Source organism: Grammomys surdaster, unplaced genomic scaffold (genome assembly GCF_004785775.1).
Source record: "Grammomys surdaster isolate TR1022 unplaced genomic scaffold, NIH_TR_1.0 173, whole genome shotgun sequence".
NCBI lineage: Eukaryota > Metazoa > Chordata > Mammalia > Rodentia > Muridae > Grammomys > Grammomys surdaster.
In genome coordinates, this window is record NW_021604621.1 from 3,216,150 (window position 1) to 3,242,938 (window position 26,789).

General features: G+C 44.6%; 1 protein-coding gene across 3 annotated transcripts in view; it reads left to right on the plus strand.

The window, feature by feature from the left end:
- The window catches only part of Tmem164 (transmembrane protein 164), a 151,878-nt gene that overhangs the window by 119,875 nt on the left and 5,214 nt on the right, over positions 1-26,789 (plus strand). For all 3 annotated transcript variants that reach the window (XM_028767496.1, XM_028767497.1, XM_028767495.1), the window contains 2 exons: positions 895-973; positions 25,947-26,047. In XM_028767496.1, the coding sequence (XP_028623329.1) occupies positions 895-973; positions 25,947-26,047 (180 nt within the window). The remainder of the gene's footprint in view (positions 1-894; positions 974-25,946; positions 26,048-26,789) is intronic.

The following is a 26,789-nucleotide window of genomic DNA, read 5'->3' on the forward strand; positions in this document are numbered from 1 at the left end:
ATGGCAAACTTCTTTTTTTCTCCAGAGTTAGTCTGGCACTGAGATTTATCTTTTTGTTTTATTCTGGTCTTCAAAAAAAGTAATTCTTTGAGGATTTCATTCAGCATATCTTTATCATATTTTTTCCCAACCTCTAAGCACCTCCATTTTGAGGAGGATGCTGGGTGTTGGGAGGGCAAGGAAGATCTTTTTGGTAAAACATAACAGAGTTGGCCTGGCTTTCTATTAGTGTCTCTGAAGTAGAGCAAACTCTCAACTGACAGGCAAGTATCCCACAGGGAAACTCTGTTCTTGGATCGATCTGCACTTGACCAGACCTAGGATTCTTTTGTTTCTCACAGGGAATATGAGTTTACTACATCTTCCTTTGAATGTTCTTGTCAAACGAGGAGTCCATTTTAAATTCTCTGCCATCTGCTTTCTAGGAGTGGGACTATACGGTTGCTTCTTCAAATGTATTTTGCAGAGTATTATTATTTATTAATGACTTAAAAAATTTTTTTCTTAAAGACACACTTGAGAAAGCTCCATAGCAACCGTGTTAAAGTAGCTTCCCTGTCTGCAGAAATCACTGAAGTACACTATTCACTAATGATATGCCTGGTGAATCTCTTCAGTACATAGCTATATGCAACATCCATTCAATCTTAATACACTTTTACCAGTAGAGTGTTTTCCATGTACCCTCTCTGTAAAATACAGCTTGAAAAGTGTCAGTTGAGATGAAAAAGTATGTTCATTTGGTTTTTTTTCCCTTGAACTGTGAAGGGAGGTGAATGGATGAAGTGCTGAAGTTACCACCAGTGCCTCCTGCATGTTAAGGGTGTGTGGGTTCTGAAGTGAGTCTAATGAGCCGGCTGTTCTGAAATCCCTGTCTCCATCTTATCCCCACAGCTCCCCTTTGAACTAGAGATTTACTACATCCAGCATGTTATGCTCTACGTGGTCCCCATCTACCTGCTTTGGAAAGGAGGTAAGGCCAGTAAACCAGATAGATGCCTCTGGCATCATCCCCGTTCTATCTATCTATCTATCTATCTATCTATCTATCTATCTATCTATCTCTCCCCTCCCTCCCCCCATCTGTCTGTCTCTCTCTGGAGGAGTCACCCCCTCTTGGGTGCTTACCAGGATCTTGAGGTGGTGCTTGGCTGAGTCTCTACAGCATGCGTAATGTCAGTCTCCAGGCACTGGGAAAGTAGGCATGAATGAGACCGGCAAAGAACCATTCCTTTGTAAGTGAGCATGGTATCACTGACTGCCTGTCTTAGGATCCGGGTTTTGGGTTTTGGGTTCTTGGTCAGTGTCCTGGAGTTTGCATGGCAGCCAGCACTCTGTTGTTCTTATGCTTCCGCCTCCCCCCTGGGTCAGGATGTACTTCAGAGAAGGAAAGGACGTACTCTATCTTCTCAGGAGAGAGACTTTGCATTCTTGCTTTTTGAGTCTGTGGTCTCAGAACCAGAGATGCTCCAGAAAGGATGAGAAGGGCACAGAATAGGAGATTATTGAATTGAACAGAGGCAGATAAAAGCATCATCCTCCCTATAGGTACTTGGAAGACTGGCACAGAACAGTTACTGTGGTCTGTGCCTCTAACCATTGACAGAAAGAAGGAAGAATGTGTCTGTCTCTATGCTTCTGTAGAAGCACTATGTCTCCCACATGCAGTTATCCACTTAGGACTTAGAAGTGTATGTTACTGTGGCTAAAACCAAGGTACCACTGACCTAGCAGAGACAGGCTGCAGAGAAAGCTGAAACTCTGGTGATCTCTGCTATAGACTGAAGGGTGTTGTTCCTGTGCCTTCTGTTGTGTCCTGAAAGCCTCCAGAACTGGAGGATTTTCTTCTCTACTCAGCCACCAGAGCCTGACTGTCCAGGAGGATGGGACTTTCTGGGAGACAAACCCTTTCCCACTGTACTTCAGGCAGCAAAGTTTGATTTTTATCACATTAAACATGACCTGAGGACACATGGGGCTTGGGCTCCCCGGCTGGTAGTAAGTACCCTTGCAGCTCTTGCAGGTCCTGTCAGGTCAGTTTTCCAAGCTTTTGACTATTCTTTGAGGCTGCTTTAACCAGGTGATGCCACTAGGGGTCTCATGCTGTTAAAGAACTCTTCCCTTTAGTTTATTTGAAAGTGTTTTTTTTCCTTCTGAGCTTCCTACATCCCGGAGACTCCTGCTGTTTCCCAGCTCTGTCCCTGGTGGCATAGGCAGTAGTCTAATTAATAATAGTCAAACCTAAGGAACCAGACCACCCATCCCATAGGTGTCTTATTGGCTCTTTCTTCTAAGATGGGTACTTGGAAGTGTGGCCAGATCTATATATGCTTGTCATTGAAACGATTTTGTACCTTCTTCCTTCTGAGGTGGGAGTTGGGGGTTAGGTATGCTAACTCACTAAATAGGGGTGATTCTCTGTAGCCCTCTGTTGGGTCACTTTCTGCGTTCTTGGAGGCAGCTGAGCTGACGAACTGGGATTCTGGGTCCTCAAGGCTACTCGTTTCCTATTTTTAAAGATTCCTTCCCTTCCACTTGAGCAGAAGCTGTAGCCCCAGCAACAGTAATAAAAGTCACAGTAAATAATAACAATAACTACATTTTTTGTGAGTGCTTGTTCTGTGTAGAATATCTGTACTATGCACATTTTGTTTATGTACACTTTTAAATAGTCTGTTCATGGATCCTGCTATGGACAAGAGACTCAAGGTCAAGAACATTAGATACTCTGTCCATTGCTCTAAGGAACAAAGGTAGAATTCTACAGCTAGCTAAACTGCCTTCCCTGACTAAGGTTTTCCCCCCATAGACAGTATTGTCCAGAAGGCCAGATGTTTTTGTCTTTACCACAGCAGCCCGGAAATCAATCGTGTCCCGTGTGTTCTTCACTTCAACAATGTATTTAGTGTGGATTTGTTGAACACCTCTCATGCGTCAGGCGTTCATAGTTGTGAATGGGGACCCGGGGAAGCTAGAACATTGCAACATAGCATAGTGCCACAGAGCAGACAGAGTGTCGGAATGATGCTGTTTCCGAAGGTCACCTCTTCATTTCTGCACCATTTCCAGGAAGATAATTGTATATCCCTAGAGGAAATGCTGCTATTATCTGAGGCCCCTAACTCATGAGATGCAAAATAGGACCATAAGAAGGGGTGGTATGTTCTTTTAATGCTATTCCTTCGTTGTCACCTGAGCGTGGTGAGGATCTAGCTGACAAGATAGGAAGAATGATGTCCCTTTCACTGCTGGGTAAGAGCACCTAAGCAACCCTTAAAACTTGAAGGCCCTCTAGATGGTGTAGAGCTATTTCCCTTCACCTCTTTTTTTGTAACTCTTTGCTGCCATCTGCTGTTCACGTGGGAATGGTGCGCACGACGAGAAAACACTGCATTTCTTCCAAAGTAAGGCTAGTTAGTGTTGCTTTTGGTCCTTAGCCTTGGGCTCTATCCCTTCAGGAGAAGGCATGAATCTAGAGAGATGAGATAAGTCCCTTATAAACCAAGAAAGCAGTTTCAGTTTTCTATTCTCAAGACTCCGGGAAATTTGCTGAAAGAAAGGTTTGGTGGTTTTAACTCAAGATAAGATTGTTCTATGGGAATCTCTAGTGTTCATGAGTGCTGTTTGGCATGAGCACAAAGTTTCTGTTCTGGCAGCTGGGCTGTCTGGTATCAAGTGGGAATCCCCATCCCTTCCTCAGTTCCACCATCCTTACACATCATCCCAGGCCACATGGCCATTCTTGTTCACAAAGTTCATTTCCTGGCCCAGCTCTGTTCGCCCTTTCCCAGTTTCTTCCTAACTCTTTGCTTTTGGTTTCCTGAACTCAATTTCCTTCTTGTTTTTTGTTTTGTTTGTGTTGTTGTTGTTGTTCTTGTCTTTGTCCTTGTTAATGTTTATGTGTTTTTCTTCATTGTACCTTGCACACTGCAGTTGCATGTGTACATAGGGTATGCCATGATACTGCATATACTACAGAATGATTGAAGCATAAACAATGTAGAGCGATTGAATGGTGCTAATCATACTGTCCTTCTTGGAAACACCCCCTACCTGGCCAGCAGCTCTCAGCAGAACCAAAACCTCTATGTTTTCCCCAAGGCTGTGGCCGTGGACCCTACCCCTTGTGTTGCCTGGTAACTCCGCTGCCCTCTCTCGTTCATTGTTTCATCTCCACTTCAGGGAAACGTGCTTTCTCTTTTATCAGTCTCTCCACCACGTCCCCCTCCCCCTCCCTCCTCGTCCCTTCATGCTTCTAATTCTCTGAGCTGTACCTTCTGAATGTGGAATAAGGGCACCTATACATATTACCATGCCTGGTTTATGTAGCGTCAGGATCAAGCCCAGTATCTTGAATTTACTAGGCAGCAGTCTATTAACTGAGCTGTCTTCCCAACCCATCTCTACTCTCCTTCCGACCACTACAGTCGCCTAATTTGTTGTTGTTGTTGTTGTTGTTGTTGTTTTGTTCCCTCACATTCTCAGAAGTGTGTGGCCTGTGATTCCCAGTATTTCTCTTGCAGGGTCAAGCAGCATTCTGAGGAACTTTTATTGAAGACTATGTTAGTTGCTCCCCTCCCTTCTCAAGGTTTATTGCCCTGGCTTCCAAATGTCCTTCTTTTTAGCTACAGGGTCTTGTTTTTCCCCAAGACTGCTCTGAGATAATAAACTGCTACATCCATTTCTTTTGGACTGTGACATCATTCTTTTCAACTTCTTGTCTTCCTAGTTAGCTTGCACCACCATGGCCAGTCACTGGAATTTTCCTTTCACCAGCTCGTGAGAATCTCATATCCCCCTGTCCCCTCTAACAGGGAGCAGGTTCTATTTCCTTTGTAGTGTGCCCAGCTTTAGCCCAGTGGAGGAAATCAATGATTCTGATGATGGTCACTGAAACTTCCTGGTCTCTATTACAGCTTAACAGTCAGCACCATTTTCTGTCTTGTCTGTCCTTGTTCAGACCCTCTACACAGTACCCTTTACACATCCTTCTTCAGTCGTCCTGCTCACTATATTCAAACTTCCTATTCTTTGTATGCTCAAAATTCTGCCTGTCCCATGGCTGCACACCCAGAAGTAAATACATGGGAATTTCCTTAATATTGCTCTCCACTTCTTTAGCCTCTTTACCCACGCTGATTCAGATGCTTCTCCCGTCTCAAAAGAGGTAACCCTGACAGTGGCCAGTCACACCTTTCTTACTCTCCATACTTCTGGAGAACTACCTCATTTTATCAGGTCTTGGGGTTTTTGTCTGTTTTTTTGGGGGTGGGGGTGGGGAGTTGTTTGTTTGGGGTTTTGATTTGTTTTGTTGAGACGGGGTTTCTCTATGTAGCCATGGCCGTCCTGGAACTCTCTATAGACCAAACTGGCTTCTAACTCAGAAATTCACCTGCTTCTTGGAATTAAAGGCATGTACCACTGCCTGGCAACGGTGTTTTCTTCCTTCCTTCCCTCCCTCCCTCCCTCCATCCCTCCCTCCCAAAGTCACTCCAGGTAGAATCTAGAAAGATCCCTTCCCCCAGGATCCCACCTACCCATTCATCCATCTACTCTGTATTTAGGGCTTTCTTTCAGACACTCTCCCCACTGGCCACTGGGGTGCGCTAATGAGCGAACTGCAGATAGTGCTTCTTCCCCTTTTGTGAGCCTGTGCCCTGAGAGAAAAGAATCAGTTACAGGAATAGAGTAAAACGGAGGTGAGTGCTGTTCTGTGAAGGAAGGGAACATAGGACAAAACAGGCTGACCTAGTGTAGGGGCTTGAGGGAGGGTTGGAGGGAGGAAGGGAGAGAGATAGACAGATAGACAGACAGACAGAGATCCCCTAAGGAGATTGGAAGGATAAGTGGGAATTTACCAGACACATAGCGCTTTAAGGGCCATGAACTCTTGTGACTAGACAGAATGTCATATACAATAGCATTGTGACAAGGTGTAAGAGTGAGGAAGGGGCCGTGTGACACTGGACCCAAGCCAAGTAGCAGGTGAGGTCAGGAGTAAAAAGGCCTTGTGAACCATTATTGCTTGGTCTTGTTTATTCAGCACGGGAAGAGGCAGTGAAAGTTTTGAGATAAGGCTGGCTTATTTTACACATTAATTTTGTTCCCTGCTTCCAGTTCCTTTATACAATTTACACACCTTCGTTTAATAGCTAAAATTAAACCCTGATATTAAAAGTATCCTTTCTACCTCTGTTCCATGTGCTCCACCCCTGCCCTCACTATTAGAGGTAGCAGCTACTTTGGGTTTTGGCTAGCCTTCCACTGTTCCTTTCATACAGTTGTCCTTCTGTGTCCACGGGTTTTGTTACATTGTTTCTTTATGTGCATGCACGCTTGCCATAGCATGCATGTGGAGGTCAGAGGACAGCTTACTGGATTTGGTTCTTTCCTTCTACCATATGAGGGTGGGGCTGAGGACCAAACTCTGGTCTTTAGTGGGCCTTTACCCATTGACCCATCTCACTGGCTTCCGGGGTTCTCTCTCCTTCTCCATCCCTGGGTTCAGTCAAATGTTATTTGAAAGTTTTTTTTTTTAAATTGTCTGCACTGAACATGTACAGACTCTTTTCTCATTATTGTTCCCTAAGCAATATAGTGTAACAATGTTTAGTATAATGTTTATATAGTATCCGGTATTGTAAATTATGTGGAGATGATTTAAATCATGTGGAAGGTTTGTGTATGTTATGTGCAAACACGGGTCCATTTTGTGTAATCATTTTGAGCACTGCTTATTTGGATATTTATGTGGATCCCTGGAACCAAGCCCTTTGGATATCAAGGGACAACTATACAAGGAAATGATCAAAAAATTGACTTCTTACTCCAAGCAGTGAAAACCAGCATGCCTGCTGTTTCTATCAGAGCAGTTGCTGTGTTTTAGCTTAGAGAACTGTCTCTGCTAGGCTCAGTTTCTTTCCCTTTCTTTTTCACGGCAGCTTAATATTCCATACTATTGATGATAGAATATAGTATAATAAAAATGGCAGTACTTTCTCTACCAAAAGTAATGCCAAGTTATTCCTTCAAGCGTTAGCTCATTTGATCCCAGCATAACTTGGTGGGAGGTATCCCTGTTCCATTCATTTAGGAGGAAATGGGTGTTTAGTTAATGGCCGATCCATCATTTGAACTCACGACTGTGGATTGAGCCTCTTTCCTTTTACACAGTAACATGGGGTTACAAGAATGAAAATTATTTATTGATGTGCATTTGGGTTGTTTCCACACAGATTTATCAAGACAATGTTTTTTCTGCTTTTTTGTGTTCTTGTCTATCTGGTGGGTGAAAACTAAACCAACGAAACCAACACAAAAGAAAATAGTATGGCAGTTCAATTTTATTTTCAATTTCTTTTGCTTTGAGTGAAGCTGAGCACTTTAGAGACATGTTTCTAGCCTGCCTGTCTTTCCCTGCTGGAGATAGAACCCAGGACCTCCTGTGTGCACTTTCCCACTAAGCCCTGCTCCCAGAACCTTCTTACAGATGTGTAGGATTGCATTTGCTTCCTCAGTCTTTGAACTCCGTGCTTCTCTTCTGTGCTCGCTTTCCCATTCTGCCCATCTTCAGATAAGTTGAGTCTCAGTAGCTCTTTACATGTGGCTATTAGGGGTTAGCCGACATGGCCCCCAGATTTGTCTTTGGACTTTGTTTGTGGTCTTGTTTATGCAGAATTTCTTTGTCATTTAAATTTATGTCTTTAATTCCTTGGCTCCTGGATTTTGAGTTGTGTTAAGAAGCCCTTTCTTCCTCCATCTGGGGGGGGGTAGATACAGTCCAAGGCTCTCCAGGTGGGCGCCTGAAACTTCAGGTAGCATCAAACCTTGTATACACTTGTGGGTTTTTTCTTTGATAATGTCTTCATTCATGAATTAGGTATAATAAGGGACTAATAATAGCTATTATTAAAATAATTGTAACAGTTTCTGCTATCTCTAGAGCCACTCGTGGGGATCCAGCTTTGATAGTCATCACCTTCTGTGGTGGCAGTTCGCTCCCTGTGGTTTTCCACTCACTCGCCTTAACACCTCATTCTACTAGATTCAAAAGCCACTTCTGAAACATTTCCCTATTTGGAAACTTACAGTGGTTCTCATTATACCCAGTGGACAAAAGGACCCCATGTTACCCTACCCCATCTGTTTTAGTCCCTTCCTTGTAGTGTAACGTTTGCTGAGAACAGAATCCTTTGTGGTCCCTGAGCTTCCAGTTCATGCCTGTGTGTGTTTGCAGCACTGAGGCTTCTGCTGAGAATAGTCGTCTCCCTGTCAGCCCTCGGCCTGGACAATATTCTCTAACCTCAATTCAGCTTTTGACTTCTCCATGGAAGAGGTGCCCATAGAAACGTCCCTCCCCACTCCCTTGGCTGCCTCCTTCCCTCCTGCTGCCCTCATCCTTGTGGGCTGCTGAGCAGGTGTCTTTTGGTGTCTTTTTACATTGCAGCCCCTGAAGGACGGGGAGTTTTTCTTTTGTTACTGGTTTGAGAGCAGAGTGAGTGGGGAAAGCTCTGCTCAGACTGGATTCATGCACAGGCACATACACGCAATAGAAGATGCATCTTCTAAGCCAGCCTTTATAGTCTGTGTGCTGCACATTTTTCTTTTTACTTTTACTTATAGAATCTTGATCTCATTTAATCTCCACACGTACACTAGACTTAAGGGAATGTAACCCGCCTGGGGCCCACAACCTTGAAAGAAAATAAAAAGTATAATCATCCACATTAAACTGTAAGGAAAATGAAGTGTTTCAGCCAGTTATTGAATATCAACAACAGACTACAGTTTCTATAGTAGTCAAGCATATTTTTCCTTAATGTCAATCACTGATCTCCTCTTAGATTACTGTTACTGTAGGTACCTCAAAAATGCATTCGCATTTATCAGTGCCTCAACTTGGACATGCATATTTGCTAGTCAAAAATATTTCAATAATTAGATTTTAATATGATTGGTTTCTTTTGTAACTCTCAATGTCTTATGCATAAAAATTTTATTCAAGGCTGGAGATATAGCTCAATTGATAGAGGGCTTGACCTACCAATATATGAAGCCCTGGGGTTCCATCGTGTGTGTGTGTGTGTGTGTGTGTGTGTGTGTGTATGTATGTATGTATGTATGTATGTATGTGTGTGTGCGTGTATAAAATTTGTCTTTTGACTTTGTGGTTTTGATCATGTAGAATTTCGTCTTTTCCATCTCCATGTTGATACATGAACATGTAGGAATCCTCCCTAATTTATCTGTGAGGGAACACACACACACCACACCGAGACACACACACACACACACACACAGTCATTTAAAGAGGGAAGAATAGTTATACTTCTTCAACTGCCCCAAGAGTCAGGGTCCATGGCACCAAAAACTGAGGGGTACCTTCTGGAGTTTATTCTGGCACTTGAAAAGGAGCAGGCAGGCTGACTTTTGCACATCATAGAGTCACTGGATTTGGAGCCGTGGGTTCAAAACTTGACATTGCCAGTTGCTAGGGGGCTATGACATAGGAGCTAGTGCTTTGAGGTCTTTTTGTCTTTCTCACTTACAAGTTAGGGTTGTACTAGGACCTACCTTCTAGATTGTCATGAGGATCCACAGAGCTGTTCGGCATGACAAGTCTTTACCCCAACGTCTGGTGCATGTAGTGGTTTCCCCTTACTTCAGTGATTATTATTCACCACTAATTCTCCTGCCTCTCATGAATTTATATATGTGTCTCTTTACTAGACTGTGGGCTCTGGGTGAGAGGGGGGGTGAGGATTATGCCTTGATCAGTTCTAAAGCCACAAACCCCTGCAGGGACAGATTGCGTGATTAGCAGTGGATTTAGCAGCTTCTGCTTCCTTCTTTGAGATGCTGATTTCTCCCCAGGGCCAGATGCTCCTGGCTCCTGGCTCCCTGGTTCCTGTTGAACTTGCTGCATGGGCTCCTCTGCTTTGCCCATCTCAGAGGCTAGTTTCCTGTGGACAGGCAGTGCAGACTGGGAGCACTTCAAAAGAATATTGCTAGCATAAAATTCTGTATTTTTAGAGCTCTTCTCCTAATGCGTTCTCCTTCCTTGTCCTCCATTGCCCTCCAGTTCGGTTTCCCCCCACCCATTGCTTCATGTTCTCCACTGACCAGTTCAGATGTTCTGACTTTAAACTCCTCTATAGTGCCAGCCCCTTCTGGCCCTTCCTCCCCACCTCCATCCTCCAGCCTAGTGGAGTTTCTCATCCTCGAAGATGGTGGTTATTTTTCTCACTTGCATCCCGGCCTCCCCCATACCCTTCCTGTGGTCATGTCTGTTCATCGTATCATCAGAACAAGCAGCTCTGGTCAGATTTTGTCCACTGTGTGTAACTCTCACTTAGGATTCTGTACATGCCCATTCCTTCCCATGATATGAAAGATCACTTACAGTCTGACCTTGCATAGCTTGATCTTGTTATCTTGTTTCCCATCACTGGGACTCTGACCTATTACTTAGTCTTTTGGAAGCAACCAACCACCCACCCCCCTACCCTCCGGGTACACACACACACACACACACACACACCACACCAATTCGCCCCCCCTCATGGTCTCCGAGCTCCGTTTTATAATTTAGCTTAAAGGTGCTGCCTTTTGTTCCAAAAATGTCTCTCCCTGAGGCAACTGGAAAGCACACTTCCTTTTAAGTGCCCTTTTTCTTGCACTTTTAGTATTTGCATTGACAGTAGCCATTGCCCCAGCGAGGGGATGTCTATTTGTGTTTCACCACCAGGTGGCAGCAGTCACACATTTTTAATCTCAGGAGCTATGACAAGTTTGGATATTTGTTTTAAATCACTAAATGAATAATAAACATTGATTAAGCTAATAATTTTTTTATACTTGAAATGCCGTGCGAGTGAGGATGACAGTGAATTCCACGAGTCTTCTAGGATTCAGGTGTAGGTGACAGAACCAGTAACAGAGAAGGCATAGAAGGTAGGCACATATTTTAGGAAGTGACTTTTTTCTGAGTACTGTAACAAAAGTACCATTCTGGAGGCAGGAAAGCCCAAGATCCAGATATTAGCAATCTGGTGAGGGCCATTTTCTTCATGGGTACCACTGTCCGTCTACATCCACACATCCTCGCATGAGCCACAGATGAACAGGTCCTTTTTGACCCATTTTATAAGGGTGCTGATCCCATTTATAAGGGCTCTACCCTGTAATGCTCCATCCTTACCATTACATTGGCAGTGAGGTTCCAACATGAATTTAGGGGATACTTGTTCAGTCTGTAGCAGAAAGGACATGGTTGAGCTTGAGTGCTTCCTTCTAACCTATTGGAGCTGAGTTGTCTAGGAGACAGCAGAATAGAAAGTTCTAGAACTGTTCAGGGATTTCTGGGAAGGGGTTGACTTCATTGCCATTGCTATAGAAGTAGTGGTACAAGCTTTGTAATGAATGAGGTGGTCCAGAGAAGCTAGAGAGTTGGAGGGTGGGGCAAGGGAACCTGGAGGGGGTGGACCCTTGGGATAAAGCAACACTGAGAAGATACACAAAGAAATGCTGTCGGGAGATTGTAGGAAGGTTTGGAGCAACAGGGGGACAACTGGGTTGTCCTAAAGCAAAAACAGTAGAAATTTCACTTGAGTAGCAGTAACCAAACCACATGTGATCAGGTCTCTGGAAAAGGTGAGACGTGGAGAATGTGGGGTAAGGGTCTGTGGGCCTCAGAAGAACCAATGGAGGAGGTTTCCCTTCACAGCACTTCCATTTCCTCTCCTCTGCTCTCCTTTTCCTCCCTTCCTCCCGTTGTCTCCCCTCCCCAGGACTGGCTCAGTTCAAATCCCACGGCAAGGACAGTGGAGGGAGAGAGCTTTGACGGTATTAAAGAGAAGCAAGAGGTGGTGAATTACGAGGTTATGACATTTGCTGAGATGGTGCATTGGAAATGACAATGACAATAGGACTAGGTGGTGAGGCAATGGAAGAGGAGTCTAGGTTTTTTGAGCACCGTTCATAGAATTGTTTTGTGTCTATGTTCATGTGTACATGAGTGGATGTATGTGAGCAGGTGCGTATATACAGTGGATGTGTGTGTAGGCCAGAGGTCAAGCTCTGTTGTTCCTTAGGTGCCATCCACTTTGTGTTTTGAAAAAGGATCCCTCTTCCATAGGGTTCCCTGAGCCACTTAAGGAGGGCAGGGATTTGATGGAAACATCTCATTTAGGACTGAGTGTTCTAAGGTCTCTCATTCTTTGCACATTGACCAGCTGTGGCTCTCTGTATTTGTTCCCATCTGCTGCAGGCAGAGGCTTTGCTGCTGATGGCTGAGCAAGGCACTGACCTCTGAGTATAGCAGAATGTCCCTAGGAATCTCGGCAGAACAGTAAACACCTGCTTTTTTACATATGGGTTCTTAAGTCAGTCATCATACCAACTGAGCTATCTCATAGAACTCTTTTTAACCTTATTTGTATTTTATTATTTTGTGTACATAATATACTTTTATTTTTGTGTCCATGGGTATTTCACCTGCCTGTATGTCCATGTATCACATGCGTGCCAAGTGCCTGTGGTGTCCAGAAGAGGGTATTGGATCCTCTGCAACTGGAACTACAGGCAGCTGGGTGCTGGAAACGTGGGTCCCCTGGAAGAACAGCCAAAGAATGGAAGGTGGTTCTAGCTAAGGCAGGTCCTGTCTTACTCCCCATCCTGTCAAAAGCACTGAGAAGTAGAGAGAAGGTATATAGATCTGTCTGTCCAGAGACTGGCTAACATGCACATGATAGAAACGCCTGCTGTGCACTGTGTAGATTACCTGTTTCCAAGTTCTGTGTCTCTTCCATGGTAGCTGTGTGACCAGCCAAGTTTCTTTGCACAACAAGAATTAGTGTTTCTCTGGTACAGAGTCATAACGAATGTTGCATGGCATCATATGTGTAAAAGTGTTTTCAATAGGGCCTGTTGCATAGGCAGTGGTGGGCTAGTTGTTCACTATTACAGGGATGGGTTCTGCTTACCAGTGTACAGAGACTCTGCCTACTAACCCAATAAAGTTGAGTATCCAGTTTTTTTTCAGCTCCCACTTTAGCATGAGATGCCTTGGGAATTACCTACTGTGAGGAGAGGGGTGAAAAGTTCCTTCTGCCCACTAGATCAAATTTAAGGGCTGGTGCCAGACGTTAAGGCCAAAAGGGTCCAGGCTGGGCTGAACAGAAGGAGACCAGGAGAGAGCAGAGGAACAAGTAGGTAATGTGTGTGAGGAACAAGTAGGTAATGTGTGTGTGTGTGTGTGTGTGTGTGTGTGTGTGTGTGTGTGTGTGTGTGTTGAGGGCAGCAAGGGGATAGATGAACTCTTTGGAGGTTGTCATCAGATTATCCTCTCAGAGGTGGAGTCCTTAAGGGTGATGACAGATGGCAGTCTGGGAGTAACAAGGTCCAGCAGACCTGCGGAGGGTCAAGATGCCACAAAGTGAGGGCAGTGGAAGAGGCACCCACCCACACTCGGATTTTGAAATCCCCCTGAATGCTGTTAGGAAAGAGGGCTGTGTGAAAAGGAGGGCTGCCAGTCAAGGGTGAGCCGGAGGAGACCACTGGTGACGTGCAGGTCTTGAAAGCAGAGTGAGCATTTAGTAGCACAGGGACCCTATTTCCTCTGCCAAGTGCTAGGTGTCTGGTCTGTGACTTGGTTGTCAATGGACAACACAGTCTGCTTCCTGTTGCATTATAATAGCTGCAGACCTGTCCATATACTGTCAGCAATCCTCAGGGCTTTGAAATGAGGGTGATTCGTTAGATTTGCTGATAAATCTTACAACATGCATTTATAAAGAAACCCAGGTTACAAAACAGTGGTGATGTTTTGATAATTTCTTTTAACTTTGATACCTTTCATAATTCTTCGCTCTTTATTTTATGTTTTTCAAATATAAATGTAGAAAACAAGATGTGTCTTTTCTAAATATCCCCGTTTGCTGTCTTCTCTTTGCCTGGTCTCTAGGCTGCAGGAAATCCCTCTTGTGTACACTAGAGGGCAAGCTAGCTCCAGAATTGGCAAACAGGGTCTTTCTAGTGAAGAAGTGATTGTTTTCAGGTGTTAACAATTCAGCAGCCCCTGAGTACGTTTCAGGAGACTGGGGTTTATAAGAACCCTGGTGTCCTGTGATCTGGGAAAGCTACTTTCCCAGTTGGCTTTCAGCTTTGTCAGCAACATGAGAATTGAGGCACAGGCCCACTAGTTGGTTTCCGGACTCAGTAGAACCAAAACTCTTTGTCTGCCTCAACATTGTTTGCTTCAACATTGATCCAAAGGTAATTTACCTCAGGGTCCAAGTTGGGTCTCCTGCTTCTCTGCCCAGGTGAGCCCATTGCGACCATCCTGGCTGGCAGAGGTTAAGGTTCTGGGGAAGTTCTTATCACTTAGGCTTTTTGACTCTCTTTTCTGGTTGGACAAGGCCAGAAGAAAGGCTTAGAAAACATACCGAATGTCCAAAGGCTCCTGAGTTGGGGGTGAGTTCGGAGTGGGGGGTGGGGAGCTTAGTGGAGGAATGTAAACTGTGACCAAGGGCTGAGCCTTACACAATAGGGCAGGTAGGAGAATCTCTGAAGGCCATTGAAGTTTCCCTGCTGAGGAGGATATCACCGGTGTTTTGTGGAAACAAAAGCTTAAGTCAAGGGTTTTCTGCCTTAATTTTATCACCTTTCAGGTTCCCACCTGGCTAAATTATTTGTTCCTTTGCTGGTGACTTTCCCTAGTATATCTTCAGGCTCCAGGGTTCAGGCTCCAGTGGACCTCCTGTGCTGTCACAAACCCCAAGTTTTACATCACCCTAAGGTGCTTGTTACTTAAGTAGGATTGTGGGTTCCACCCCTACCTCCATGGTTTGAGTCCCAGGAAGCAGGTCCTAAGAATCTGCCTGCATTTTGTACAACTTCCTCTGGACAGTATAGTGATGACTTCAGCAGCATCCCCTGAACCAGGGGACCTGGTAACAGTGCAGGCTGTCTGGTTCCAGGTTGGAGGCCACTCCTCCAACCTACTGAATCCAAAACTGTAGGCTGGCTTCCAGAAAACTGTTTTAATCAGCCATCCAAGGAGTCCTGTGCCATGGAAGATTGAGTCTCCACCCTCAGAATGGCTGATACAGAATGAATGTTAAGCCTCATTGACCCAAATGATCCAGGAGTTGGCTTCCCCTTGCTCACAGCTCACCAGGGACTCAGTTTGTACTCAGTGCCTAACAGGGCCATATAGTGGTATGTTATGTTTAAATAGCACTTCAGTTCAGTGTCTCTGTGGGGTTAACTTTTCAGTTTCTGCAAGATGGGGATGGTGGGGGGGGGAACGTAGTTCAAAAGTTTCCTGTGAAAGGCTCCCTCAGGCTTTGAAAGGTTTTGACCTTCAACTTGGAAAGAGTAGAAGTTGAGAGCTCATTCTTTAGACCCTTGAACTTCTTGATAGGTCAGGTCCACCCACTGGATTCTGTACCTGCCCAGAATTCTTTCCTAAGTGCTGCCTGTGACACTCAGATGAAGATGGGCTTTAAAGATGCCAGAGTCACAGGCACAGTGGCACGCGGTGAGGGCACAGCTTAGCCCCTGTGGGGTGAGCCTGTTGGGGTAGGTATTGGCTATGTTCATCTCCATTGTATATACCAGAGTACAACTGTCCTCCACCTTTGTAATAAATCATATTATTTGTGGGTATAGGGCTCATTTGAGCCACTAGGGGACTTGGTGGAAGGAAATCAGGCAGGGACCTGCATTTGATGGCTAAGAATATTGAATCAGCTATCCAGAGTCATCTTGACGTTGTTCTACACGAAAATAGCTTTTGGGCAGTTAAAGCTGTATTAGACCAGTTTTCCCTTTGTTTGTCTGTCTGTCTGTTTGTTTGTTTTGCTTTGTTTTGTTGTTGTTGTCACATGACAAATACCAGAGGAAGAAACAGCTTCAGAAGTGGGAAGATAGAATTTGACTTAAGTTTTTTGAGATGTTGGTCCATTGTCAATTGCTCTGCTGTTTATTGAGCTGTCTGAGATAAAACAGAGCATCACAGCAGAGGAAGCATACACAGTGAGGCAGAAATGCTCATCTTGTGATGGTGGGAAGCAGAGAGACAAAGAAAAGGGCCAAAGAAAAGATATTGTTCCAAGACCAAACCTATGGGGAGCCACTCCCCTGCAGTGAGTCCATTAGATCATGAATCTGTCAATGGATTAACTCATACATTTATGTTAACAGCATCAGGATTCAATCATAACATTGGATCCACCCACACCCTTTCGGGGAGCATCATGTATGGAAAATACGTGGAAGGCTTACAAAAAGCAGGAATGGAGCTGTCTCATTCGTAGGACATTGAAGATAAGATGGCCTCATTGTCAGAAGCTAAACTTATCATTCTATTCCTTTTTTTCCCTTTCCCCTCTCCCTCTTGCTCCAGCCCCACTAGCTCCAGGCCTCCACTCCCTGCTCACTTCGGGCCCCGATCGCTCATATGAGGGCATCAGATTCTCATTACGGATGGTTGTGAACCATCACATGGTTGCTGGGATTTGAACTCATGACCTCCGGAAGAGCAGTCAGTGCTCTTAACCACTGAGCCATCTCACCAGCCCATCATTGTCTTTCTTATGTTCAAACCACCCTTTTCAAAGTTTCCAATTCTATTGGCTAATTAGCTTATTAGCCAGGCCAGAGATCTAAAGTTAATCAGCGGCTCTTAGCTCGTCACAGCCCCATCTTCCATTTACCCAATGATCAAAACCTGCCAGTTTCACCTCCTGATCCTTTCTGAATCTTTCTATAGTAGACTTTCTGAGTTGAGATTAGATTAGCCCTGCTGTCCATCTCTTGTAGCTTCCTCCTCTTTCAGTTTACAGAACTGTAGTCTTTACTAGTCAAAGGGTACTCTGAGCCTCAGAAGTCAGAGGGAACTGGTTAGAAATGCAGAGGCTCCAACCGACTCTGCCCAGACTACCTGAATCACAACCTCCATTTTAACCCAGTCCCAACCTGGTCTGTGTTGCCCCAGATATGGAAAGTAATATGCTGTATTCTTGAACTGGCCTCCACTCTGTCTCCATCCCACTAAGTCTAGAGAAGGTGTAGCCTATATGAAGTACTTCAGTTCAGCACACTGGCCTGTACATGTCATTGTTTCAACAAATAGTTTTGGAATCCCTACTTGGTGTCTGGCAGTGTAGTAGCTACCGAGACTGAAACACAAAGAGCAATCCCTGTAAGTATCTTTGCTTTCATGGACATCACATCCATGTGGGGGGAGGCGGACAGTAAAGAAATAGAGAAACAGTACATAGGGTACTTAAATGTTAAGTTCGATGCAAAGAGGCGATCTTACAGAGGAAAGTATGTGATGCTGCTGCACGGGCACGGAGAGCTGCTCTTTTGAATGCAATGGCCTCATTTAAAGGAAAGGTTTCACTGACAATGTGACATTTGAGCAAAGGCTAGCTGGCAAAAGAGCAAGCCCTTTGATCTCTATGGGAACGATATGGCCAGCTGGGGAGATAACAAGTGTAATGGCCATGAGACAGAAATGTTTTCAGATTATTCCAGCAACTAGGTATAAAGCACTGTGACTGGTGCCATCGAAAGGAGGGTAAAATAGTAGGACATGAGGTTAGAGATGATAACCACACTAAAACTATCTAAGAGAGGTGTGTGAGAGGTCACTGGACGAGGGGAGGACCTGTGAGGTTAATTTACAGTTTTAAAGGGTTGCTTGGTTGCTATGCTGACTTAGAATACAAGTGTGCAAGGATGTAGTGGAAGGCACGGGGGGAGGAAATGTCAGTGCTTTCTGTAATAAATTAGGAAGTGGCTGCTGGTGGTGCAAACTGGGATGCAGTACAGATAGGGAAAAGGTACTGGGTTCTGAGTACACGTTAAAGGGACAGCCAACAGTTTGTGGATGAAATCAAATATAGGATGAGAAAGAAAAAGAAGAAAGGGTCAAGAGTGAATTTAAGGTTTTTGACCCAGTCAAATGGAATGAGTGGCCATTTACTAGACTAAGGAGAAAGGCTTTGGGGGTTGTGTATTGCTTTTGCTTTGTTGGATTTTGGTTTGATGTGTGTGGAGTATTGTTTCAGTTAAGTAATATTAGGTACTAACCATCCCTAAAACTTAGTGACTTAGAATTAGTTCTTGCAATTGTGGGGGTCCCATTGGCCCGTTTCTTATGGGTTGATGGAGTTCATTCATCTACTGAAGCCATGCCCCACAATGTGACGGTATTTCAGATTTGGGTCTTTGGGGTATAGTTAGGATTAGATGAAGTAATAAGATATTCTTTCATGATGGAATCTATGCCCGTGTTAGAGAGCAGACCTTGAACTGGCACCCCACCCTCTTTTCTGCCATGCGAGGAAGACATAGCAAGAAGGTGGTATGAATAAGCCAGGAAGAGAGCCCCTCAGCAGAAACCAGCCACCTGATACTTCCTGGACTTCTAGGCCTTCAGAAATGGAAAAATAATTTCTGTTGTTCAAGGTGTCTGGTCTATGGTGTTTGTTAAAACAGCTTGAAATGGCTAAGACATTCTTCTGGTCTTCCCTGGACCCAGCTGGGACCCTGAAATTGTTGGGCCTCTCTATTCACACAGCTATTCATGGCATGTGGCTCTCTGAGTAGTATTTCAAAGAGGGCACTCCCCGGTGCCCAAGTGCACCTGAAACCTCTTTTTGAATTTTCTTTGGTGAGGTCCCATTGGCTAAAGCAAGCCATGTGATGGGGCCCCGTTGGTCACAAAGATAAGTTGTTGTGGAAAGGTTTGGATTCTGAGAAGGTGTAATGAACTTCCAGCCTTTACCACAGTGATAAACTAAGATCACAAGTTGGGCTTAAGGTTGAGACACCCATTCGCTGTTGATTCTAGAGTAAATTTTGGAGTTATCAGCATGCGAACCATATTAAAGCCATGAGGTTTGCTGGCACCAGCTATAGAGTAAAAGTAAGAAGCAAAGTTTAAGTTCTGAGTTTGGCAGCCTGATCCTGTCTACCATTTGGACATCAGCACCATAGGAAAGAAATGGCAAGGAAGGCCAAGAAGCAGAGAAAGCGACAGGAAAACAGCTGAGAGCGAGGAGTCGCTCAGAAACAAGTGGCCAATGTTTCAAGAACTGCTACATAGGATGGGGCCTGCAAATTGGTCATTGTATCTAGAAATGAAAAGGTCACTTGTGGCTTTGATGGGAACAATTGTAATGGAGGACGAGGAACCTCATGTATGTGAATTTAAAGAGAGAGCAGGAAGAGAAGAAGGAAAATAGAGGTAAGGAAAATAGAACAGAGTATTTAATAAAAATATGTGAGTTAAGTATATAATTTCAGGTGTTCATACTCATGCTAAAAATAGGTAAGATAAACAGGTGGAACTAATATTAGACATATACTTCATTATACATAGTTGATTAAAAAACTACCATTCAGATATAACCAATATAAAATTATATTTAATTTAGTACAAGCACAGCTCAATTCAAACTAGCTACATTCAAAGCTCTGGGTGACAGAGCTACCGCTTTGGCCAGTCCAGATACAGCCAATGCTATATTTGTTGTAAAAGTGTTCTATCTTTGTTTTAATGGAGAGACAAACAGTTACTGGGAGCTCTCGGGAGCTGCCAAGTGCTTGTTTTCAAATGAGAGCTATCTCTGTACATTTAGTTTGTTTTCATGGTCACCAGACTAATCCAGTAGGAAAGAGGAAACAAGTATTGTAAGAGAAAGAAGAAGAATTATGGAGTGATAGGGAGACTAGGGAGTAGTATCAAGGTCTCAAAAGGAAAGTCTGCCCTTGACTGAGACCCTCTCTTCATGGTTCTTCTGGGTTGCAGAGATAAAGGCAGAGCAAACCCAGCAAGTGTTAATGCGTGGGTGTTTAAATGTGCTTGTGAGGGCTCAGGATGTTTTGTGTAATTCTCTTTTTCTAGGCGAAACAGGAAGTGCCCAGGTCATCGTTTGACAGTCAAGCCAGGAGGAAAGTATTAAAGGTTCGAGAAGAGAGGAGAGGATATTAAATTGTGACCTCAGAAAGCGAGAGAGTGAATGGGCAGGGGAATAGAGTGTGATTGCCTGGCAACCTGAAAGATGCACTTCAGGTCTGTGATGACAGATTGGACATGAGGATGTCTGTGCCACTGCTTTTCTCCAGCCATGCTAAGCTATGTAGGGATAGTCAAGGGAAGAAAGGGATGAAATTTAACCAGGGCAGAGGATTTGTTTTTTTTTCTAGCCATAGTGAGAAGAGACAAAGGTGTCACTAAAGGATCATCAGAGTAACAGGCCATGGGATTTAAGAAAGGAAGGAAGAGCTGGAATCCTAGCACTTTGGGAGGCAAAGGCAGGCAGATCTCTGTAAGTTCGAGGCCAGCCTGGTCTACAAGCAAGTTCCTGGACAGTCCGGGCTGTTATACAGAGAAACTCTTAAATAAAAGAGATTGGATTGCAGATGCTTTTGGTGTCAAAGACCAGGTGGAGTCATGGTTCGAAGAAGTGATCAGGAAAGGAAACAGTGATGGCTAAAGGAGGAATGTTTGCCTTTGAGATCAGAGAGAGGATGTAGCCATTCCTAATCACATGATCTCAGGGTTGACCATGAACGTGGATGGCTGAAGTGTGGTAATAGAGACAAGCCCATGAAATTGATTGGGTCCTGGAAGATTCTTCCAGGGACATGTAGCAGTGAGCCAGAATTAGGAAGGCAAAAACTTGAGAGAGTGGTACCAAGCCAGGTATCAGTATTTTCAGAGCAAAAGGACCACCGTCCATCATCTGTAGTTGACAGTGGAAGGGAGAAATATTGTACATCATTGGTAGTTGTGGGGGTTTAACAGTCTGAATGAGCAAGCAAACAAGCACTGTACTATCGAGCATGATCCCATGGAGTTAGAGAAGGGGACTTTAGAGGGCTACTGAGGCAGCAGGTCACTTACAGGGACAGGTCTGTTGGGTAAGAACAGAAGTTTGAGTCAGGTGTGGTGCACACCTATAATCCCAGCCCTTGGGAGGCTGAGACCAGGGGAGTTCTGCAAGAAAGATCAGCCTTGGCTACAAGATCCTGTCTCAAAAACAAAACAAAACAAAACATAAAAGCGCAGAAGGCTGTTCAGGGCATTCAGAGACAAGACCGAGAATGTAAGGGGTTTGGCTGATCATTTCTATGTGGCTTTATATTCTGACACCTTTTCCCAGAATTTACTTCCTTGTTTTGCTTAACAGAAAGACCTCTTTTGCCACTTTGCTCCTTCATAGCTCCTTTCCTGAAATTGTCCTAACAAAGAGTACCACCAGTGGCCCACACGTTTCTGAACTTCATTGAATGCTTGTGTCGACTTTCCCGCCCCCACCCCCACCCCCAGGAGAAGGACATCCTCACTGGAATTGTCTGTGGTTATGAAAATGGTTTGTGTCTGCACTGTCGAATATGGCAGTCAGTAGACAGGTATGGCTACTGAGCTCGCGAAATGTGGCTTGCAGGAATGAGGAGACAGACCTTTGGTTTCATGCATTTATATGCTGTTGCATGTGTCTAGTGACCAGTGCCAACAAGAACGCGTTTAACATTGCTGGTCCTTCTTTTAACTGTGTTCTCCCAACTTCTAGGATACCTCTCTTCCAATTCTATGGCTGCTTCTGTAGTTTGGTCATCAAGCTCATCTTATGGGTCTTTTTTTTTTTTTCCCTAGCCACCTAAATATTGCTGTTTTCCAGACCCATGTTAACCTTGTTTTGTGGACTTGTCTTTGTGAGTTTTAGCTACACACCAATCTGTGTTCTCAAACCATTTTCCTTTTCCAAGCTCTAGACCCTGGGCAGCCATAACCCAATGGAGGCGACTGCTGGTATAGCTTACAGCATTCAGTACTGTACCCGAACCTGAGCTCCTTTCTCTCCTAAACCTCCTCTTGTCAAGTCCTGAAGTCATAGACCAGGAAGTTCCTGTAGATGGTCGTCCTTTATGTCTGGCCACGGGCCAAGCCATCTGTGTCCCCCATGACAGTATCTGAGTCTGTCTTCAGTTCTGTTTCCCTCTGGTCCACTGTCTCCACTGTTGCCGAAGCCATCCAGCTGGCTGAGACATAGACCTGACCTTTTCATCTCTTAACAATCTTTCAGTGGCCTCTCATTGTATAGAGGATAAAGGCCAAATTCTCTGGCCTGGATAACAAGGCTCTTCCTTTATAAGGTCTTGTTTTCTTGTCTCTCCAGCTACCTCCTGACACATGAGACCTCTTGCATTCTTGTGCTCTCCTGTAACAAGGAACTGCACGTAATTGCACACAGATAGCATGCCACAGACATCTGTATACCTTTCCTCAGGCTATGCCTTCGGCCTAGAATGTTCCTTCTGTCATGTCCAACTCCAGGTGCTTCCTGTTGTTCAAATCTCCTGAACTATGACCCTCTCTGGTTTTCTTCCCTTCCTTGGGGTACTCAGTCCTGACCATGTTTCCTTCACCGTGTCAGCTCCTCCATTTGTCAATTGCCATTTGTCAACTGCAGCAGATTGTCAAGGACAGGAACTAGCCAAGCTTGTTTCCCCACTTTTGCCATGGAGTCCAATGTGCGTCATAGATATTGAATGAGTGGGTAGCACAAGTAAGTCAGTGAGTTGAAGGAAGCAACAAGATGGGATAATAGCAGGCTACCCTACCCAGCATTGAGTCCTTGGTGTTATTCTCTGTGAGTGAGAGAGGAGGAGGAGACAAAGATCCTTTAGGGGCCCCTCTGGGGGTCTTCGCTACTGCTGGAGCTATTGCCTAGTCTCCCAATACTCCTACGGCTTTCTTCTGGCAGAAATCAATTTTACAGAAACTCTTATTTTGGTTCCCCCTACCTTTACTCATGATGTGCTGTGCTTCTAGCCTCCTGGGATAGAAGATGCTAGCAGAAAAATGTCACATACTTTCTTAAAGTAGGAAAAAAAAAAGAGGTTTATGATGTGTTGAATTTTCCCGAAAGCGATTTGGTTTCTGCTTTCCTTTTGACAAACACTGGTTTTTCGCTAGGATTATCCCAAGAGTCACATCCAGGTATCTAGCAAAGAAGATTATGTGGGTTTGCATACAGTTTGCATATAGCCTTGTTGGCCTGGGTTATCAGTGTATAGAGGACTTTTTTACTGTTTTTTTTTTTAAGAAATGGAATATTGGATCATATTTGCCACAGGCAGTCTTCCTTCACAGAGGAGGTATCCATTTCCCCAGAATGCCCCTCGTCTTCCTGCCTGTGTGAGTTTGGATGCTTGTGATCCCCAGAATGACAACAGCTCCACACTAGGCTAGCTGCTGAGTCTGCTTTTTGTAATGTCTTGTTCCATGTCTCAGCCCTGAGAAGAAGATGCTTGCCTCTAGTTCCTACACAGAAAAACAACTTTGAAGGAAGTCTGATTTGCTCAGGGAACATAAGGCTGTCTGACCCTCTGTGTCCTCCCAGGCCTTTGTTTTTAAGATACTACATTGTATTTTCTTTCATGTCTATACTGTTTGATGTTCTGCCTTTTATATTTGTTGTTATTCACCCGGGACTGGTTTGGTTTCTTCATGCATGGACAATCTGATTACCATTTGAATGGCAGGGGACATTTATACAACATCGAAGTATTGTAGTTTATTTAACCTATCTCCCTAGTTGGTTTGTTTCCAGTTTCTCAACATTATAGAGAAAAAAAAGTGTCAATATCTTTTGTGCAGATAAGGGTGGTTTGTGGGTTGGGTTTTATAGATATTCGAAAGTAGTCTTCAGGGCACTACTAGCATTGAACCAAAGTTATATTTTATGATTCCTCAGTAACTCTGTGCTTTGCTGTGTAGCGAGCATTGCTTGTGTGCCCACTGTGCATCCAGGGCTGAGGTGAAGAGGAGCTTTAGGGAGAGCTTCCCGCCTGGCAACAGTCAGTCTGGTTGGGATAGATGATACACAGAAGCCATGGGGCTCTGTGAAGGGTCAGTGAAAACACTGAGAAACGTGTCCCCTGATAGGATCTGAATGTTCGTTTCCCACCACAACATGGGAGAAGCACAGGGAAGGAACAGCTGTCCTGGGCTTGAATCCTCATCCTCTCCTTCCCAAGGACTATGGCTGCTGACCTGGCTACTGGTCAAGGACATATGCACATCCAAGTTCATCCCTGCGCAGTCATTTGGTATCTGAGGCATGCCACTGCCATTCTGATGCATTGGAATGGAGGTTGGGGGTGGGGGAGAGGGCCGGTAGGCAGAAGTCAAAGGGAATGAAAAGACAGCAGAGAAAGTGACTGATGGAGGCTTTGCAGTAGAATGTCTGAAAGCCTGGGCACCTGTCAGCATTGCAAGTCTCTTCATCCTCTGTGTGTCCTCCGAAAGCGGGGTGACAATATGGTGTCCAGGTTACACTCCCTTATTAGACAGACCAGCATTCACACTCCCAGTATACTGCTTAATGCGTTGTTACCAACCAAGTGTTGTGTTGACTATTGAGAAGACATAGAAGCTTCTTGATTTTGTGGAACATTGAGTCCCAAAGGTATGTCCAACCCATGGGTCAAAGATAGCTGTAAATGTATCCTGATACAAAATCACAAACCACAGATACTTCAGCATGTCCAGAATGAACTTTCAGGATCTCCCCTAGTTTCAGTCACTTATTTCCTTCTTCCTCGTCCCCTTTCTTGCACTTGTTCCTTGATATCTTGCTCTTGGTCTTCTTACACATCCTTTTCCATGAGTTCATTTTCTTGTGTGTGCTAATGTCACCCATCCTTGTATATTCAACTCATCCTCTTCATGCAGTTTGTGGCTCATGTCATAAAAAGAACTAGCATCTCTTAAATCCCTGGTACTGGACTATAACTTTATTAGCGCATCTTACTAACAACCCTGTGAATGAGGTGGCATCTTTTCCATTATAATGGACTTCACCATTCCCTTGCTCAACTCTAGTGTCGCCTCTTCTTTGCATAGTAATAAATGGCATCACCAGTCCAGTGGTGGGCAAGCAATTAGTACACCTCTGAGAGTTGCTACAGACCTTCCTCTCCCTCAGCTCTACCCTCCTCTCCTCATTCTCTACCTTGCTGCTTTTGACCTCCCAAAGCACCTTGCTCTCTAGGTTCCTGGAGCAGGCCCCTTCCCAGCACCTGTCTTTCCTCTCTCTGCTGTCCCTTTCAGCACTCACATGCCTTAGACTCCCTGCAACTTTCTGTGGCTCTGGAGCAGAGCACAGAGATGGCTTCCCAGGGACGAAAATCCATCTGGAATACACGGCTTTGTTTGGGAGGAGTCATGCAGTAGTTGAGAAATGATCCAAGCAGTGAATAAAAACATGTGTTAAAGGCTCTAGATTTAAGGATGGCAGTAAGAGCACACTGATTCAAATTGAGCCATCCTGTTATGCCACACCTTGGGAACAAGTCTAATCAATGGTAGAGTCAACCTTTGAACGCAAATTCATCTGACTGCAACATAAACATTTTCAACCACCCTGTCATACTATTTAGAGTCACGAGGAAATAAATATAGACACAAAGACAGTTGGAGATACAGATATACAGTACTAATTCAAATATTAATTTTAAAAATCAATCCTGGCGCATGGAGAAAATGGCCAAGGAGGTGCAGGAAGGAATTAGTGAGGATTCTATTCTGGTAGTTGAGTGTTAGGGATGGTTTCCTCCTTTGTTTCTCTCGTTTCCAGTTTTTTAAAAATTCTAAATCACCTTTAATAATCATGAATTACTTTTAGAATAAAACAGAAACACCTCTAATGGTGCAACATCAACTGGCAGAAATGGGTTAAAAAGAAGCTATCATGGTTCCTGGCTAAGCACCAGGACCCTTGGGAGATGCTGTCATTGATAAGTGAGAGACACCAAGCCTGCTACAGCTGTGACTGTGACCTCAGCACCTGCACCCATTGTGAGCAGAGGAGAAGTGGGTCACTATTCCTCTCTGCTCACCATCTCCCCTCTTCCTCCAGGTGCTTACACCCCAGAGCCCCTCAGCAATTTCCAGTGGGCTCTTCTCTCGACTGGCCTCATGTTCTTTTACCACTTCAGCATCCTGCAGATCCTCGGCCTGGTAAGTTTGCTGAGATCCCCTTCTCTCCCCTTTGTCTGGAGTTCTTCATAAATCTTGATAATCCTGGTTGGTGCTGTTGTATCATTGTGTTTTGAAAAATACACGATGCTAAAGGCCAGGACATCAGATTGTTGTGTCTGGGATGCTGATTTATGATCCAAAGCCTTGGCCTCTCCAAAGGGTTTTCTGAATCCTTCAATAATGACCATTCCTTCACTTCTGGGAAGGCAAGGATATCCTGCACTCATGGCTACTTGGGTCTGAAACAATGACCTGTAACTGACAAGTGCTTTGCTGTGGACCTCCTGGGCCTGTAGGACCCTTACCTGATTGCCCTGGGCCTTGTGATGGCCTCTGATGTTGGTTCCACTCTGGGTATGCTCCCAGGTTTTTAAGGAGACCATTCAGCTGTGTGGCTAGTGGATGTTAGGTGTTGGGAGCCCCAGAGCATTCTGTAGCATGAGAACTGCCTGGAATATGGAAAACGGCTGGCCTTGATGTTGAATTACCCAGAGTCCAATAGCGTCGGTAATGCATGGATGTCTATCGGAGGATGGAGAGCTCATTGCTGAGTTGGGGGACAGGGAGTTTTCCACTTCACTGTAACATGATCCAAGAACCCAGCTTCCTTGAGAGATGGTGAAGGCTTGTCTTTAATGTGAGCAAGCTCTTAAGAGCTCTGGAAGGCACGTGTTACGGCTGTCCTTGGGGCAGGGATGCCATATTCGATTTGGTGTGGTTG